Source organism: Nycticebus coucang, chromosome 13 (genome assembly GCF_027406575.1).
Source record: "Nycticebus coucang isolate mNycCou1 chromosome 13, mNycCou1.pri, whole genome shotgun sequence".
NCBI classification, from domain to species: domain Eukaryota; kingdom Metazoa; phylum Chordata; class Mammalia; order Primates; family Lorisidae; genus Nycticebus; species Nycticebus coucang.
This window is the reverse complement of record NC_069792.1, coordinates 97,952,268-97,969,897: the sequence shown is the minus strand read 5'-3', so window position 1 is coordinate 97,969,897 and position 17,630 is coordinate 97,952,268. Positions and strand designations below refer to the sequence as shown.

Below are 17,630 nucleotides of genomic sequence, written 5' to 3'. Positions count from 1 at the left end.
CCCTACTTGACTGTGTCGACCTCCAGCTACAGGAGCGAGTTGAGACCTTCCTGGCTCCTGTGCTCAGGAGGGGGGCCTGGGCCCTCATCTCTGGAGGTTGGTCACCTTATTTCTGGGATAAGCTCTGGGCCACAGGAAGTGATTGGCCCAGGTAGGTGGCTTCAGGACGCTGTGATATGCCTTGGCCCATGTCACATCGGGCCGTGACCACATGCTGTTTTGTGTGTCCAGGGCGAGCCAGGAGAGCTGGGAGAGCCGGGACTGCCTGGCGAGGTGGGCATGCGGGTAAGTGTCCGGGGAGCCTGCACTTCCTACATTCCCAGTGGCCTTTGGTGTAGTGGAGACCCTCAAATGGCACCTGCCCCCCCTTCTCACCCGTATGTGTGTGTACATCCACACGTGCATGGCTTTTCCTAAATTCTTCTAAAAATGGATCCTGTCCTACTCAGCCATCTGTGTTTGTCGTCTAACAAGCGCTGTAAACATCTTCCTCACCAGCAGATTGGCCCCACCCTTTCTTAGGGCACAGGGTTCCATGATGGGGGCGTGTTCCATGTGATGTGACTGTTCCCCTATCTATGGCCCTGAAGGTTATTTCTAATTTCATTTGTTTTCCACAAAATCAAGGTAGCAATAACTGTGTGAATGTGTGCACACACGTGTGCAGGGCCTGCGTGTGTCTCCCTGTGTACTATGCTTTTATACTTTTATTGCAGTAGGATGGTTCACACAAATTGAGATATCACTGCCTGAAGAAAGGTACCTTTTTATCTTAGTAGGCTTTAATGGGAATTTACAAATGAGTTATTCAAAGATGCCAGCTGTTCACGGTCTGGGAGCAGAAAAGCCTCCAGGCTCTGCACACCCCATCGGGCTCTTTGTTAGGTCTTGTGCAGACTGTGCTGACCCTGTGGCGGAGTGTGAAGCAGGAGTCACAGGACTTAGCTGTCATGTCACAGAAGCTGTGAACACGTCCGGTCCCGACCGAGGGAAGGCTGAGGGACCCTGGGCTAGTGGAAATGGGAAATGCTGCGTTTGTCCTCATGACATCTTGCAGGCACATGCTGTTTGCTGTTCTTTGAAGCCGAGAGTGCCCAGGTGTGAACTAGGGCTCTGGCAGGCAGCTGGTGGCACATGGTACAAACTCTCAGAAAGGAGGGAAGCAGAGGTCCAGGGGTGTCTGCTGGCGAGTGGCCATTGCAGCCCGGACAGCAGCTGGCTGGCTGAGGAGTGGCAGGTCTTATCCTGGAACATGGTCATTAGCTGAGCAGTACATCCACGCTTTCCTTTTCTTTCTGTCCTCAAACCTCTTCACTGTGAATGCTCTTCTGCAGGGGGCCCAAGGACCACCTGGACTGCCTGGACCTCCCGGACACATTGGAGCTCCTGTAAGTGAAGGTGCCGGCCTGGGCTGGGGGGGTCTGCCCTTCTCCGGGCCTCGGGCACTGGGCTCACTGGCAAGCTGCATCTAGCTCCTCAGGAACCCCCCGCTGCACCTGTCTATGCCAATCAAGTGTTTGCCTCTCTTCTCTTAGGCCAGAAATCCTTAGATGTTTCGGTGCTTAAGAATTGCCTGGAGAACAGGTTTAAGTGCATATTAGATGGACTCATTTTCTAGATACTGAGGCAGGGTGGGTCCCAGAAAACTGCATTTTAACCAGCACCCTGGGAGTTTCTGACACTTTTTCTAAAGAAACCATTTTGCCAACCTGTTCTGTTCTCTGTTCCTTGAAGAGGAATGAAGTCTGTTGGACTCCCAGCCTCTGGAGCAGTGCCAGACATGAGACAGGTGTGCAGAGTGTCCAGTGAATGAAAGGATGGACAAGCAGATGTGGTATATAAGGAGCAAAGGGACAGTTAATCCTGTTCCTGATTCTTACTGAGAAATATTTGAGATTATCTCCAAATGAAAGGTGCAGTGTAAACAGTGATTTTCAGACAAAGCAGCTTACTTTGCCTTGGCAGCTTTCAGGTACTCTGATCCCTGTGTATGGCCAGAATAGATGGAGTTGAAATAGCAGGGATGTCCAACCACCCTGCCAGCTGGGTGGTCCTGCAGACCCCCTGCTCTCCAGGACAGCATCTTGCCACTAAGGCCCTGTATGTTTCTCTAGTTCAAAGTGCATGATTTTTCCTAGGACCAACAAGCAGGGCAGTATCTGCTGCCTTGAACGTCTCTTCCCCACAAAAGTGGAAGGAGAGGAGTTTTCCTAATCCCCTAGGACATATTCCTGCCTTTCCAACAGTGCCCTGCACCTGCTGTTGGCCTGGCCCAGGAGGCACTGAGCATTTGTAAGCTCCTGCTAATGGCCCCAGCATCTTGCTGTGAAATTTATGCATCTGTGAAGAGCAGGGACGTCCTACAGCTCAGTATGGTGCAGTAGCCTTCAGGCAAAACCTCTGCAATATTCCTGGCTAAACAAGCGGTTGACATAGTCACTCACTGAGTCCTTTATTCATTCAGCAAATGTTTATCAGTGCCCACCACGTGGAGGCTATTCTAGATTTTGGGGATACAAGATTGACTGCCCTTCTAGACTTTGGGGATACCAGATTGAGGGGACTGACTCATGGGGCTTGCATTCTACTTGAGGAGGGAGCAATGTGTCATCCAGGGCTGAGTACTGTCAGAGAGATAAAGTGTGGGGAGAGGGAGAGCGACCTTGGGTCCACGTCCTGGCTGACATTCTCACCATGTCTGCACATGGAGAGGCCAGGCCCCAGCGCAGGGACTAGGAGCTGCTCTAGAGGGCGGAGGATGGGCACAGGGACGGGAAAGTGGAGGAGAAGGACATAGATTAAGGGACTAGAGTCTCTGGGTCAGTGTTGGAGCCCCTTCCTGGCATTCACGGTCATGAGTCATCCCAGGCCTCAGGTAGCAGCGGGAAGTGACTCTACAGCCTCATTTCTGCCCTTGGCCAGGTGAGCTCAGGAGTAAGGCTGAGTCCTAGCCTGTAGTTTGGAGGAGCTGGGGAGCCCAGGCCAGGCGCCAGGCCTCCTGAGCTCACCTTTCACTGAGCAGGTGGCCTGGCCAGCTGCCCCATCCCAGACCATGTGGCAGCCACTGTGTGTCATTGGACACTGCAGGGAGGCAGTGATTCTCACCACACCTGTCCCCTGCGTGCTCTGGCCTGTGACGTTAGGTGACTGCTCTTTCTCTTCCTCCAGGGTCTTCAAGGAGAACGAGGTGAAAAGGGGACTCAAGGAGAGAAGGTATTTAGGGTCCATGCTCATCGAGCAAAATGATTTTCCACTGACAAGAGGGGAGGGTGCCAGGGCCCATCTACCAAGTGTGTGTGTGTGTGTGTGCGCGCGCGCACACATTTGCATGCATGTGTGTGTAGCAGGCAGTGTGTTCATTTCCCACTGGGCTGAGAAGGCCATGGCCTTGGTACCTGCTAGCATTGGAGTCCTTTCTGCCAAGGCAGAGGTGAGTTTCCAGACAGGACGGACTTTGCAAGAGCCCTGGATGAGAGCACTGAAGATGCCAGTTGCTGCCACAGAGAACCCACCTCCCTTACTCAGCAAGTTCCATGACTTCTCTGCCCTCAAACAAAAGGGTGGTGACAGCAGTGGCATTGGTGCCCGGCGTCTGAGTCTCATTCAGAAAATGCTATAAACTGGCCGGTGCTCTCGCCCTTAGCTGTAGATTGCCATAGTGACCATATCTGGGAGGTCCTGGTCTGTGTTCCTTCATCACCATGCAGTCAGGTGACAGTGAAAAAATTCTCAGGTCAGATTCTGCCCTGTGTGCTGATGCCATGGACTGCTGGGGGTCCATCCGGCTGGGAACCAAGCCCTGCAGATCCCACTCAGCTCCCGCTTCCCCGTGTTGGGTGTTGCCAGGTTCTTATCCTCTCTTCTGAGCCCATTCACTCCTGAGATCTTCACCGTCTGGGGAAAAGTGTCTGATATCTGGAGCCAGGCCCTGTTGTCCAAAGCTCCATCCCAGACACCTCGTCAGGGGCAGCCACGTTCTGTCTTCTTATGGTGCATATTTCTCCAGTTTCATGGCAATTTATTGTTCTTTGTTAATTTATTTTTGTTTTAATATCTTTGAAAAATAGTGAGAAATAGCCTGTAATCCTACCATTCTGATACCCTAGCGAGCACTTTGGAACATTTTCTTAAAGGTCTGGTGTCTTCTTACACAACCACACGTAATATATTCATGTCCGTCTCCTGTTTGTTTCTCCAATGTGCTACGGTTTCTCCATGGAGTTCTTAGAACTTCCTTTAAATGATTACACAATGTTCTGTTGGGTAAATGAACCATAATTCATGCGCCCAGTCCCCTGGTATTGATCATTTAGGGTTGTTGCCAGTTTTTCAATATTAAAAATGATGCTTTGGTAGATATTTTTAAACCTATGGCCTTATTTATTTATTTGTTTATTTTTGTCAAATTTATGATGATTTCCTTGGGCTGCTTTCCCAGATGTGACATTACCGGTTGGAGAAAGCGAAGCTGTGTCTGGTGCTGGCAGCACATGGCCACATTGTGCTCCGAGAGGCTCTTGATAATTAAGGGGGACAGGGATTAGCATTGCGTCCCAGCTTAGGCTCCAAAACATGGTTTTTATTTGCTTTGAATATTAAATTTAAATAATTTCAACTTTAATAAGCAAAACCCTTAGCCCCTGGCCATTAGGATTTGCATTTCTTGGTTCTTTTGAGAGTTTTAACAAATTTCCATAGATTTGTTTACCAGTCACATCTCTCTGTGGGCCCTTGTGCAGTGAGGGCTGGAAAATAGCATTTTTAATAACTGCGGATCTTGGCACATGGAGGCAGGGCTGGTGATCAAGGGAGTGAGGGTCTGATTGACATCCCCTATGCACAGGTGAGCAGGGTCTGGAGACCTGGCCCTACGGCAGGGCTGGGCTGTAGGGGAAGAGGTAAGTGGAGGCTGCATGTCCCAGGTGCTGTGACCCTGGGTTTGCTCTGTAGGATTCAGGCTGAGGACCCAGCATGTAGGGTCCACACACTGGCTGTCCCCTGAGGGTACAGTTGAGGTGCCCAGGCCCCCAGGCGTTCAGTGTCCCCTCAGCTCCCACCAAGTGCCTGTTTTAGGCCAGGTCCAGGGTGGACTGAGGAACAGGCCCCTATCACCGAGGTCTCAAGAGTTTGGTGGGCAAGACCACCAGACTGGTGCTTATGAAGCCGGCCGAGACATGGCTTCAGGTGGACAGTGCTTAGTGTAGATCCAGGAACAGAGGTGGCTCCGACAGGCAATTGCTAAATCAATACACGAATTCAAGTATTGGTGGGCTGGGAATAGACATCGTCGGCTCAGAGGTGTCACATGGTGGAGCCAGGGTGACTCTCCGCTCCTAGGACTCCCAGCTTCACCCTCCCAGGGAGACTGGGCTGCCCTCAGACTTCCAAGTGAAAGCTGGGTGCCCTTACTGGGTGAGCAGTGTCATAATTGGGTGGGTAGGGACTCCCTGAAGACAGAGGACGTGCTTCATCCATCCCCATGTGCTGAGGCCCCATCAGGTGTCACCCTGCGCTTCTGCTTTAACTGGTGAGCTGCTGACGTGGAGTCCACCAGTGCAGCCTGTGACTCATTCATCCAGGAGTGACGCTGCGTGCCAGACCCTGGGGGGTTGTGAGCAACATCTCACAGTCTGAGGGAGAAGGTGAGATGTGCAAAGTGCAGGGCAGAGGGAGTTTGCACACGGTGGGAGAGGAAGAGCTCAGGGGTCACTGGGTTCCAGAGGAAGGAGGAGCCACTCCAGACCAGGCTGGGGGGCAGGAGGTGTACAGCCTTCCTGGGGTCTTCTGGGGTCGGGGTGCAATAGCATGTTACCTGTATTACCTCATAAATTCTGACCAAAAAGCAAACAAACGAAAGGCAAGCAAAGTGCTTTGAATAATTCTGTTTGACACATCATGGTGGAGAGGGGTTGAAGCGCCATCAGAGGCCATGAGAGGATCTCAGGAAAAGCAGAACCTGGCTGGTCCCTGCAGGCTGTGCTATGTTGCCTTCTGACTTGGGCAGCAGAGAGACTGGAAAGTGTCTGTCGCTTCCTGCTACAAGGCCTGGTGTGGGCCCAGCCAGAGGCAGGTGGGGTCAATAGCTGCTCAGATGAGCAGCTCTGCTCATCTCTGGCAGGGAGGGAGGGGACTCCAGTGTTGCCGCAGGGCTGAGGCCTCAGGACTTGGGAGTCCACAGGAGCCCTCAGAGGGAGATGGGATTAGCACACCCTGTGTCTCCCTCCTACACTAAGTGTGTGTATCAACATCAGGTTTAAAGAATCACTGCAAATTGTATATAAAATCAGCACATTGTACTCCATAAATGCATTAATGTACACAGTTATGATTTATTAATAAAAAAGAATTTTCTGTAATATTATATCCCAAGCACTCATAATGATGTCATGATACTCTTTTAATGATGTCATGACATTATTTTGAGATAAGATGTATTTTATTTAATGACTCTACTATTTAGATTTCTAATAAATAATGCTTCAGTGAGAAAAAAAAAAAAATAATAATAATAAAGAATCATCCAGAACAGGAAGCCCCGCGAAGAGAGGCACAGCTTTGGGTGGAGCGCGTGTGCCCTCTGCTGTTGGCTATGTGGAACTGCAGCAGTGGCTATGGCTGGGAGAGCACCCTGGTGTCCCTGGCAGGGGACAGGACTCTGCTCCTCCCTTCACTGCTATTTAAACAAGGGAACAGGGAATGCACTTAGGCTCCTAGACACAATTTAGGGAAAAATACATATTATAATTGTTGCGCATTTTAAATGAGATCGTGCCTATTTCAACACCTGGTTCTCAGAACAGAGATTATGTCCCTTTAATGAATGTAAATACATACTTGTCCTTCGGTTAAAGGACATGAGAATCATGGATCTTAGCTTTCCTGCAGGGAAGCTGCCTTTTTCCCCCCATGTCTCACCCAGTATTGCCACTCAGTGAGGATATGGAGACCCAGAGTGGGTGGGCTGTCTCCCCGGGGCAGCTGGTTGTCCAGAGAGTCAGGATTAGAGCCAAGTCCATTTCTCCACCCTGGTCGCTCTCCTGTCCCGTTGGTCCCCAGCACACCCCTCCATGCCATTCCCCCTTTCACCCGACCTCCCACCCCGTCCCAGACGCTTGTTTCCCTTCACTAATTCTCAGGTGTGCTTTCCACGCTGGCACCGCTGTAGGCGTTCTGGGTAGATTGGCTCCCGTGCCCCCCAGCAGCTCTATCAGGCACATAGTATGCTTCCTATTTGTAGGCAGGGAAACCAAGTCACAGAGCTGCTGAGGAATTGGTCCAAGATCCACAGCTTGAGCATGGGTAAGCTAGGGGTGGGCCTGGCTCCTGCTGCACCACCGCCCTGCGGGCCCCTTCACCACCAGCCGTCCATGTCACTCTCGGTCTGCACCAGCTGAGCCCTGTCCACAGCTGTGCTGCGGTGGCTGGCATAGAGGTGGCGGAGCTCAGGCAACAGCAGCCTTCGCATGCACAGCCCTCGGGCAGTGGGGGAAGTGGGCTCCCGGGTGGCTCTGCCCACCCTGCCCTCCTGCTCCGCTGCCCGTCCAGGAGGGGCAGTTCAGTTTGAGACCTGGCTCTGCGTCCTGCTCCTCGCCTCCTGTCTCTCTCCCTGTCCCTGGGTCTGTCTCTCTTAAACTGTCTTGTCTGGTTCTCTCTGTCTGTCCCTGCTCCTGTCTCGCCTGATTCTCTCTCTCTCTGTATTTCTGTCTTTATCTCTCTCTGTCTCTGCCTGGTCCTTGCTCTCTGTCTCTCTCTGTCTCTCTTCCTGGCTCGCCCTCTCTCCCTCTCTCCCCCAAGCTCACTTCTCGTCCACTTCTGTCTTCTATCCTGTCACCCCTGCTGACAGCACCCACCTGTCACCCTCCAGTCTTGTCCCTCCTGTACCCTGTCTCTATGAGCTGACTGGATGTGTGGACGGCTGACCTCATGTCCAGCTAGAGCCTCCCAGTGTACCGTCAGCTGTCCTGAAGTGCAGCTGGGGGAGACCTTGGCTCCAGGCTCCACTCATCTGGGTCTGCACGGAAGCCAGGAATGGGGACGTAGGTGAGGTAGAGCCCTCGGCTTCAGGGTAGAGCTGGGAGCACAGCTGGATGGTACCCCCTCCACCCCACTTTTGGAGCCCCGTGCATGTGCCAGGGTGAGATTTAGGAGGGTAGTGGGCTACTGCAGACAAGGTGTACCCCGAGGCCATCCATGTCCTCACCTGTCAGTCAGAGGGTTAGACTCTGTGGGTCCTGAGATCTAGACCAACTCAACCACTCTGGGACCCTAAGGGGATCCTGGCTCTCACCATGAGGGCCTCTTCCCAGCCCCTGTGGGACAGTGGGAATGGATCCAGGGTAAGAAGGGCCATTCTGGGCTGGTGCAGGTACACCCAGCTGGGGTTAAGTGGATTCACATCGCTGGCCTGTCTTCTCATCTGTTTTTGGCCCTCGGGCCTACCAACATCATAGACTTTGGAGGGGAACATGCGGTCACAGATGTGGAATCACTCAGTGGAGACACAGAGCAGAGGTCGCTGACCTCACCCTGACTCCAAATGTCATGCCACAGAGTTAATGTATGACAGTGCTTGAAAACAGAAATGTGCACGTCAGTGCCCCAGAATTTGTAAACAATTTCTGGAAGATGGAAAACGTGATGAACCTTGTATGAATGCAAGATGGGGGGGACAGCTATAACCCAGGCTGCAGAGCTGGGAGAGGTATGGGACAGCCCCACGTCCATCAGTCAGCAACGTGGGGAGTGGGCCCTGGGCAGTTGCCAGCGACTTGGAGGCGCCACCCTGCACCTGAGTCAGGGGACTGAGTCAGGCCACCCTTCCCCGGCCCCTGTTTGGGCTATGTGGTGGGAAGGTCAGTGTTTGTCCCTAGACTAGGAGAGGGAAGCGGTCACTGGCCATCTCTAGAAGGGATAGGAACAACCACACAGAGAGCTGCTGCACCCCTGGCAGAGGCCCTGCCTCCCCCAGTGGTGGGCTGCAGGTGGCAGAGTGGACGCGGGCAGGCAGCCACCATAACACACAATGAACACAGCAGAAGTGAGCAGGGAAACACGTCTTCAGCCACTTGACGAGAAACAGTATCCTGAAAGAGAGGCGCTGATGTTAGAAAGAAAAAAAAGAAAGAACAACTGGGAAATAAAGTTATAGAGAAATTAAATTTCAAAATAATTTTTATGTGTAATCTTCTGGTCATTCAATAAATGTCACCTGGGGTCAATCTGGGCTGGGCCCTGGGGACACAAGGACTAGGGAAGGAGCAGACCTCACGTCCTCGTGTGAGTGAGGAGGGTGACAGGCAGCCATGGGAGGGCACAGACACTGAGTTAACCACAGAGAGAACGCGGGGGCATGGGGGCAGCTGGGAGGACGCTGGGGCTCCCGCCCACCCGCCGCAGCAGTGTTGAGGTGTACCAGCTCATCGCTCATCATAGCGCTTTTGAAGAGGGGCTGTTCTAGTAAACAGAGCTGTCTCAGGGATGTCACATGACACACCCAAGATCCCACAGCTCCTGAATGATTGGGCCTGGTTCACCCAAATGTAAGCAGGTGGACATGCCGGCGAGGGTCACCGTGGGCCAGCAGTGCGTTCTCGGGTCTGTTCCAAGCACTGGGAACATACTTAACGTTTGCACGCCTTTACTGAGTAAATGAATGAGACATAAGATATACCTGCAATTTTGTAAACTTCATTACAAACCTCACTCAAACATGACTCTGTCTGACCCCCACGGAGACCCAAGAGATGAAGATGCAGTGGGGCTCATGGAAGCCACATGGCTATCCTTGGTCACAGATTCAAAAAATAAAAAGCAGAGGTAAGACTCGGGGTTTTTTGACCTTTGACCCACGTTCCTTGGCCCACAGCACCTGTCCGCTGTAAGGGCTGCTGTGTGTGCGTGACCAGACTCCTGCATTCAGAGGTGCCCTCCCTCTCCGTGACAATGACCTTGGCGATGTGCAGCTGGCTCCTCCCTGGGGGTCACTTCCTCCTCCTTCATTTCTTCATTCTCCTTCTTTTGTCAGGGGGAGCGAGGCCTGGATGGATTCCCCGGGAAGCCTGGGCAGACAGGAGAGCAGGTAGGTGGGCTGCATCCGGCACAAAGCTGTGTCGGCCTCAGCACCTGGGCTGTTTCTTGCTCCACTGGAGGCTCCGGGGCTCGGTGACCAGACCCTGGGGTGTGCAGCCGCACGCTGACCCCGCCCAGGCAGAGTGCCAAGGGTCCTGGGGCCACACTTTTCAATCCATTTCACATCCACAGTATGACATGCCACCATCAGCATAGAGGCTGGGGATGATGTGCACGCATCGTCCACAGAGTAAAAGATTAGTGATGACCCAAGTGCTCACTAATAAGGAGCAAATGGAATAATCAGGATGCTTTGAATTGGGCAGTGACGTGAAGCTGTGGAATTCATGGAGAAAGTCTCAGCATGCTGGTAGGGACGGTCTGTACATCACTTTGTCAAGTGGAAAGCAAAGTATAGAACAGTGTGGAGAGAAATGTGTTCATGATTTATAGAGACACGGGCCCTCTCTGGAAGGATAAAAAAGAAGCCAACCTCCCTGCTAGGCTTCCTGTGGAAGGGGTTTTCGGTGGCTGGTGGATTTTACACACTTAAATTTTGAGCCACATAGATGTATGATCTATTCCAAAAGCAACTAAATTTAAACATTTAGAGGGTTAAAATGAAAATAAAGAAAACCTAAACTCATATATCCATATTAAAGACAATTAGGAAAACACTTGTAATTTAACATATCAGTCAATAAATGTAAATATTTTCATAAATAAAGTATATAAATTAATCATATCAATATAAATTAATAATAATGGATTTCTTTAGTTAAAATATTAATATAAGTCAAGTTATTAGTTACTGGTTTATATTAATATAAGCCAATTACATTAACTCATTTAAATATTAATCTAAGCTAAGTTGATAGCTAATCCCATCTCCCGGGAATAATACCTGGACTTCTATCTCTTGTCATTTAACACATTGCAATCATACTATTTTATATCTTGTCTTTTCTTCCTCAACATTATATCGTACACATGTAACCTTTTCTTTAAATATTCACCGAAGATGTGACTCAAATGATCTGTGTTCTATGGTGTGATGGCACCACAGCTAATTAAAATGTTGTCCCTGTCTGGGGCCAGCGCTGGACAGCAGGAATACCCACTGGTGATGTCCAGGAGGGGAGGGGAGCTCTTCCCAGGAGAGTGTCACAGTGTTCCCGGGGGCCTCCCGGGAGGGTCTGCCACCATGGGCACGTGGGGCTGCCAGGTCTTTGCTGTTTGAAGAGAGTCCAGAGGGCTGTGTCTATCATGCACATATCTGCACGTGTGTCTTTAGGATGAATTGTATAAACAATCGCTGTGTTGATGGGGTGCGCGTTACCCGTGCGGCTGGCCCGCAGAGCCCTGAGCTCCTGTGTGGAGGTTCTGGTGGGGGTCCCAGAACCCTTCCAGCGTCCTGCTCCTGAAAGAGTTCAGGATTCTCAGCTTCCCCTTAGACGCTCACGGAAAGCTTCCATACAGGACATTGGCGAGCAGGAGGGACATGTCCTCGGTATCCCCTGTGCCAGCTTTCGGGGGTCTTGGCTTCTCTGTAGCAGAATCCAGGCAGCCCTTTCCCTCCTCCCGGGAGCCAGGAGCCTCACTAGCGCTCAGCACCCCAGGGACCTCCAGAGCTCTGTCAAGCTGCCTTCTGCATGCCCTGGGCCAGGCAGGTGTCAGGAGTCCACTGCTCCTGTCTCTCTCAGCCCTCACATCCCTGAAGAAAGGGAACTTTGCTTCTCCTGAGTGCACCACCCAGGAGGCAGCAAGCCCAGCGAGATTCCAAAGGGGGAAATGGAGATGTGGAGCTGAGCTTAGCTGAGGAAGAACTTCTGAGTCGTGAGCACAGTCAGCAGTCTGATCTCCGGGGGCCCTGCAGATGCCCTCTGACCTCCTCCTCCTCCTTCAGCCCACCATTGTGCCCCCAGTGCCTGTCCTAACCCACCTTCCCCTTCTTTCCTCCAGGGACGGCCTGGCCCTCCTGGCACCGCAGGGCCTCAGGGACAGAAGGTAAGTACCACACGGGGCTACACACAGCTCTGGATTCTGGACAGGTGCAGGACTGTCCACCTCAACAGGGAGAGGGGCCCGGGCTGCAGTTCTGGGAACAAAGTCTGCGCGAAGTGTGGGGAGTTGGGGGTCAGGAGCTCAGAAATTTCTACTTATCATATTTTATTTTTTTCTGCCTCTAGGGATAAAAATCCATTAAAAAAACAGAAAGAATTCCTATTATATAATATTCGGATGTATTAAAATCTGATGGTACTTAAAATGCTTTTTAGACTAAGGAAGGCTATGAATAAATACAAAAAAGTAATCTCATGAAAACTCTTTTTTCTCTTCTTCCTCCTTCTCTCGCCTATGACATTTTACACATTCTTCTTATCAGACTACGAGTCTTGAAATGTACTAGGTATTTAACAAACAAAAAATAGAAGCTACATTTTATCCTCCTGGTCATCCATTTTAGAACATCTTCCAACAAGGCTTAACTAACTAAATGTGCTGCTTAGAATTTCTGTATCTCAATGGAAATAACTGCATGTAAAAACTCTTTGCCAGTTGTGAAGCACTTATGAAGATGCTCATGAAAATAATGACCTTCCTCAGCCTGCAGGTGACAGAGAGGGAGCAAGAGAAGGTGTGATGTTTATTCCGGACTGCAGGGGGAGGGAGAGGAGACCCAGCCTGCATTTGAGTACAAGAGGGTGACATTCTTCCAGGTCTGTAGACAGGCCCACGGGAAGGAGCCCCGCGGAGATGGGTGAGACCCCAGCAGGATCACTGCTGCTTCAGCTCGCTGCGGGGTTTAGGTGAAGGTCATCGTCTGATTCAGACTAGTTCCCAGCATATGCTCAAAACAAACAAAAGGGCTGCTCTGCCTCTTTGTAGAAGCAGACAGGACATAGGTTATAAATAAATAGTCCGGGTCAACACAAACCTCGGCGTGGGGATGCAGACGGGAGCATACTGACATCCTCCACGCTCACTCCCACTCAGGCTGCAGTCCTCGCTGAGATAATTACTGTTCCCTCTCTTTCTAAGTATTTTTAGAATCGAGATGTACATTGTTATATTACCAGGTGTCAGGATTTTAATATGCTCCTGTGGTTGCTTGAGAGGGGCTGCTAAATCCTAAAATAGGTAGTTTTTTTCAAGTCACTAAGGGGGAATGATCCTGAAGTTTGGATCTAGGCCATGAGTCTGTCTTGTTTTCATCCTTCCTTGCACTCGTGCACACGTGTGTGTGAGTATGTGTGCGTGCCTGTGTGTGCACACGTTATAAATTCTAACCTTCCACCTCCTTTATAGATCTGGGTTTGCTCCTTGCATTTGGGAAACTGCTGAGTCATCACTGGGTCTGCCAAACACGGCAGGAGTGGGAGGGCAAGGGCAAAGGTTGAAGCATGATGTGGGGGTTTTCTTTGGAATTATTAAGAAACCCAGTGAGGCTCAGGTGATCTGCTGCCTCTCATCTCATTCCAAGATAGCATCGCTGAGACAGATCTTAGGAGGTGTACAACTTGAGAAAGTCATTGAAGCCACAGAGATGATCTTTTGAAACTCTTGCTGCAGTTGAGAGCTGTCCCCCAAAGGAGGGTTTCTTGCCCAAGGTCCTGCAGTGGATTTGATTCCAGACCCAGGCCAAAGGTTTATCATATGTATATCTCTGTCTATCCAATGAGCTACTGCACATTTGATGATCAGGGAGGCATTTTTTATGCCATAGTAAACGTTTTAATGGATCGCCTCCATGGTTGTATTCATCACCCATGCTGCGTAACAAATCATTCCAATACTTAGTAGTTTGAAGAAGCAATCATTTATGATTTCATGCAGTGTCTGAGGGTGGGAGTCCAGGAACAGCCTGGCTGGATTATTCTGGCGTGGGGTCTCTCCTGAGGTTCAGTTTGTCAGGTGGGGTAGAGTTATCACGAGGAACCCTGGGCCTGGAGAAGCCCTTTCCAAGCTCATTTACAGGGTCACTGGCCAGAGACTCTCCTGCCTCCTTCCCTGGGCCCCTGCAGAGTGCCACTCTCAAGAGTGGGAATTGCCTCCCCCACAATGAGTGGTGAGTGATCCAAGGCTGAGAGGGAGGGAGGCCACAGTAGAAGACACAGTCATGTGTATACTCTGGAAGTCACATTCCAGCATTTCTGCTGTCACTGTGGTCACATAAGGGGACACTAGTAAGTGTGGGAAGTCACCACACAGGACAGTGCTAGCAGGAAGCAGGAGTGGTTACTGCTGGGCTGAAAGTGGTCACTGCAAAAGCGTGTCACCGTCTGGGGTAACGAGAACGCGTGCATGAAAATCTCCTGGTTTCATGACTTTACTAAATGTTCTCCTTGAACAAGCCACTCAACATTTCTGTCCCTCAGGTTCCTCATCTTTAGGACGGGCAAGATGGTATCATGGGGAAAAGGGTTAATCCATGTCAAGTCCCTAAAGAAAGGCCTGGTAGACAGAAACTGCCCAGTACAGCTCAGACTGTCCTCTACCAATCACGTTACCAAAATACCAGTGACGTTTGTGGGAGTGGAGGGGAGCTGCCCTGCAGGAACGCTCCCTACTGAGGAACACTCGTGTGCGGAGACAGGCGTCCGGCTGGGCTCTGAGTGCTGACAGTTTTGCATTCATGACATGGAAATGCCCAGAGAGAACAGAATACTGAACAGTGCAGGCATGCATATGTGCACGGGTGTACAGCACATACCCAGGTGTGTGCACACGCACAGGCGTGTACATCATGTGCCCGGGTGTTTGCACGTGCGTGTATATCACGTGCCCAGCTGTGTGCACACACACACATGCGTTACAGCATGTGCCGGGTGTGTGCACACGTGTGGGTAGTGGCATCATAGAGAAAGTGAAGTGGCATTATGGTTTGTGTGTGTATATACTCAATTATTATATCTGAGAAACATTAAGAAAAATTGGCACTCGGTATTTGACATAAAAACATGATTAATGTGACTAAAACAAACCAACATTGGTATTATGAGAAGCGAGATGATTTCTCCAAGTCTTGGGCAGGGATGGGAGTCAGTGGATTTGGGAAGACACATTTGAATGTGTCAGTTTGGCGTCAGAGAAAACATCCTTTGTCCGTGTGACATCATCCCTGATGGCAAGTGGGTCCTGAGTCTTCCTCTCTTACCCTCCTCCGCCCGACAAGGTAATAGTCACTGTCATATTTATTCAGTAACTCACTTGTACATTTGCCAGCTTATTCAGTGACAGTTTGGAAGGCCCCTTTGCTCCCTGAGATAGGCTCTAGGTAATAGGAAAATGTGTTCTCCAGCTGTATAGGTACACATTGGTTGCAAATCGTTGGAGCACGGAGCAGGACACAGTCCCCTGGGAGGCAGTGGGCAGCAGAGGACAGGGGCACTGAGTTACCATGTTGAAACCTTCGTTATTTCTGTGCAGGGTGACGTGGGGCCTGTTGGACCTCCTGGAGTACCGGGTTCTGTGGTGAGTCACCAGCGGTCAGGACCTCAGACTCCTGTGCTGATAGGAGGGGGCTGTGGAGAGAGTCCGTACCTCTAAGGACAGGGCAGGACCCTTGTAATGATATAACCTGGAGAGAAGGCCACCTTCCAGCATGCTGTGTGAACCCTCTTAACAGAGCTGGGACCGCCATCGGAAAGATGCCCACACCTTTGCTAACGCCTGTTTTTCTCTCAGGTGCAGAGAGAAGGCCTGAAGGGAGAGCAGGTAAGGGGAGTGCAGGTCCCCCCAGCGTAGGGACCGGGGGGACAGCAGAAGGGTGGCTGAGCTCAGAGGGACCCTCACAGAAACTCTCGGGTGGGCTTTCTGCCAGGTGTGCAAATGCCCTCACCCACACCCCCGAGTCCTGTTGGGAATTCGGGGAGTAAACTCTGAGTCAGGGAAGGACCATGGGTGGTGGCGGCCTTGGTCATATGTTGGGGGACCATATGTGTCTTGTTTGTGTTCCCAGGGAGCTCCAGGACCCAGAGGTCACCAGGGCCCACCTGGGCCTCCAGGAGCTCCGGTAAGCCATCCCTCCCCAGTCCAGGGTTTGCTCTGGACACCTCTGGGTCTGGACAGTAATGTTCATTCCAATTGCTGAGCACTGTCTTATGTCAGATGCCTTCACGGCACCCAGAGGGGTCGGTGCCATCATGACTAACTTTCCTGGGGGAAGTTGAGCCTTGAAGAGGTAAAATGGCCATAGACCAGTCCCCAAGTGTGCAGCCAGGCCTGAAGCCCAGGCCGATTCATGGGCCATTACGGGGTTTCCAGGTGTTCAGTCTAGTGTTTTAGTTTCCTTTCAGATAAAGCAGAATAGAAAACATTGGGCACTTAAAATACCAATTGAATCACTTCCAAGGCATGTTTACTTTCCTGGTTTCTGATTGAGTTTGACTTTGCAGTGGTTCAGAACACTGCAGCCTTGGGTTTTTGCCTCTGTTAAGAATTTAATGGTGTGTAAATAACCATTTGGAAAGAGGCCATCCCAGGAGCCCTGTGATCATTTTGTGACATGCGTCCATGAATGAGGATGGGGTAAACTCTGTGGGGGTCTGTGCATTCACCTGGCTTCTCCTGGCCTTGTGCTGTTGCTTCTTTCAAGTTAATAGACATTATTGAAGGAAATAAAAGAACTCTATTTGTGAATATCCATATAGCAGATGCCTATTAAGCTGTCGAGCCCCACTCCTTAGTAGGATAAATGTATATAGTTTTGCTGGGGTAAAACTGGAAGGAAGTTAGATGAGATTTAATTTCATTATCATTAGAACAGTTTTATGTCAAATATTTTGGATCAGAAAAGCCACCTTCTCTCTTTATAACAATTCCATGGCTCAGTTTCTAGAGCTGTCCACTGTTAAGGAGTTTAAAGATAATGAAGGTCATGTGATGCTCTTAATATTTTGTGCTCTGTGCATGGTCCATTATTGGCAAGTATTGTTTGTACTACATTATGTTTTCTTATGAAAACATATGCATATTAAGACTGCAAGGGCGAAGCTGTTACTTTCCATCTTTTATTAGTGCAGATCTGGTTGACAAGGAACATTGAGTGGCTTGCACCAGGTCACACAGCTACTGAGAAGCAAAACTGAACTTGGATCAGGTCTGCTGACTGTGTAGCCCACACCACTTTCCTCACTGAGTGCGCAATGCAGGGACCCTTCCCCCGAGTTGCAAAAAAGAGAAAAGACTGGGGCAGCGCCTGTGGCTCAAAGGAGTAGGGCGCCGGCCCCATATGCTTGAGGTGGCGGGTTCAAACCCAGCCCCTGTCAAAAACTGCAAAAAAAAAAAAAAAAAAAAATGTGCTTCATGACGCACACTAAGAAAAGAGGAGCTACGGCTGCCGAGCCCTGTGTATGCGGGCAGCAGCCCTCTTGGCCCCTGCTGGGATGGGGATATGTGGGTAGACCTCACCTATTTTATGCAGATTTTGTTATGATAAATGAAGAAAGGAGAGAGGGAGAAACCTCCAACCTTTGTGACCACCTGCTTTGTATCAAGCAAAATGTTAAGGCTGAAGATAATGGAGGTGGAATAGCCCGTGTACCCATCTCAGACTCTAA

At 50.5% G+C, this 17,630-nt stretch overlaps 1 protein-coding gene across 4 annotated transcripts in view; it reads left to right on the top strand.

Moving 5' to 3' along the window:
• COL22A1 (collagen type XXII alpha 1 chain) overlaps positions 1 to 17,630 on the top strand; it is a 269,693-nt gene that overhangs the window by 104,414 nt on the left and 147,649 nt on the right. For all 4 annotated transcript variants that reach the window (XR_008373874.1, XM_053559196.1, XM_053559195.1 and 1 more), the window contains exons 14-21: positions 232 to 285; positions 1,335 to 1,388; positions 3,169 to 3,213; positions 10,025 to 10,078; positions 12,031 to 12,075; positions 15,499 to 15,543; positions 15,757 to 15,786; positions 16,031 to 16,084. Coding sequence is in view for 3 of the 4 variants with exons in the window: in XM_053559196.1 (XP_053415171.1) it covers positions 232 to 285; positions 1,335 to 1,388; positions 3,169 to 3,213; positions 10,025 to 10,078; positions 12,031 to 12,075; positions 15,499 to 15,543; positions 15,757 to 15,786; positions 16,031 to 16,084 (381 nt within the window). In the remaining variant the exon portion in view is untranslated. The remainder of the gene's footprint in view (positions 1 to 231; positions 286 to 1,334; positions 1,389 to 3,168; positions 3,214 to 10,024; positions 10,079 to 12,030; positions 12,076 to 15,498; positions 15,544 to 15,756; positions 15,787 to 16,030; positions 16,085 to 17,630) is intronic.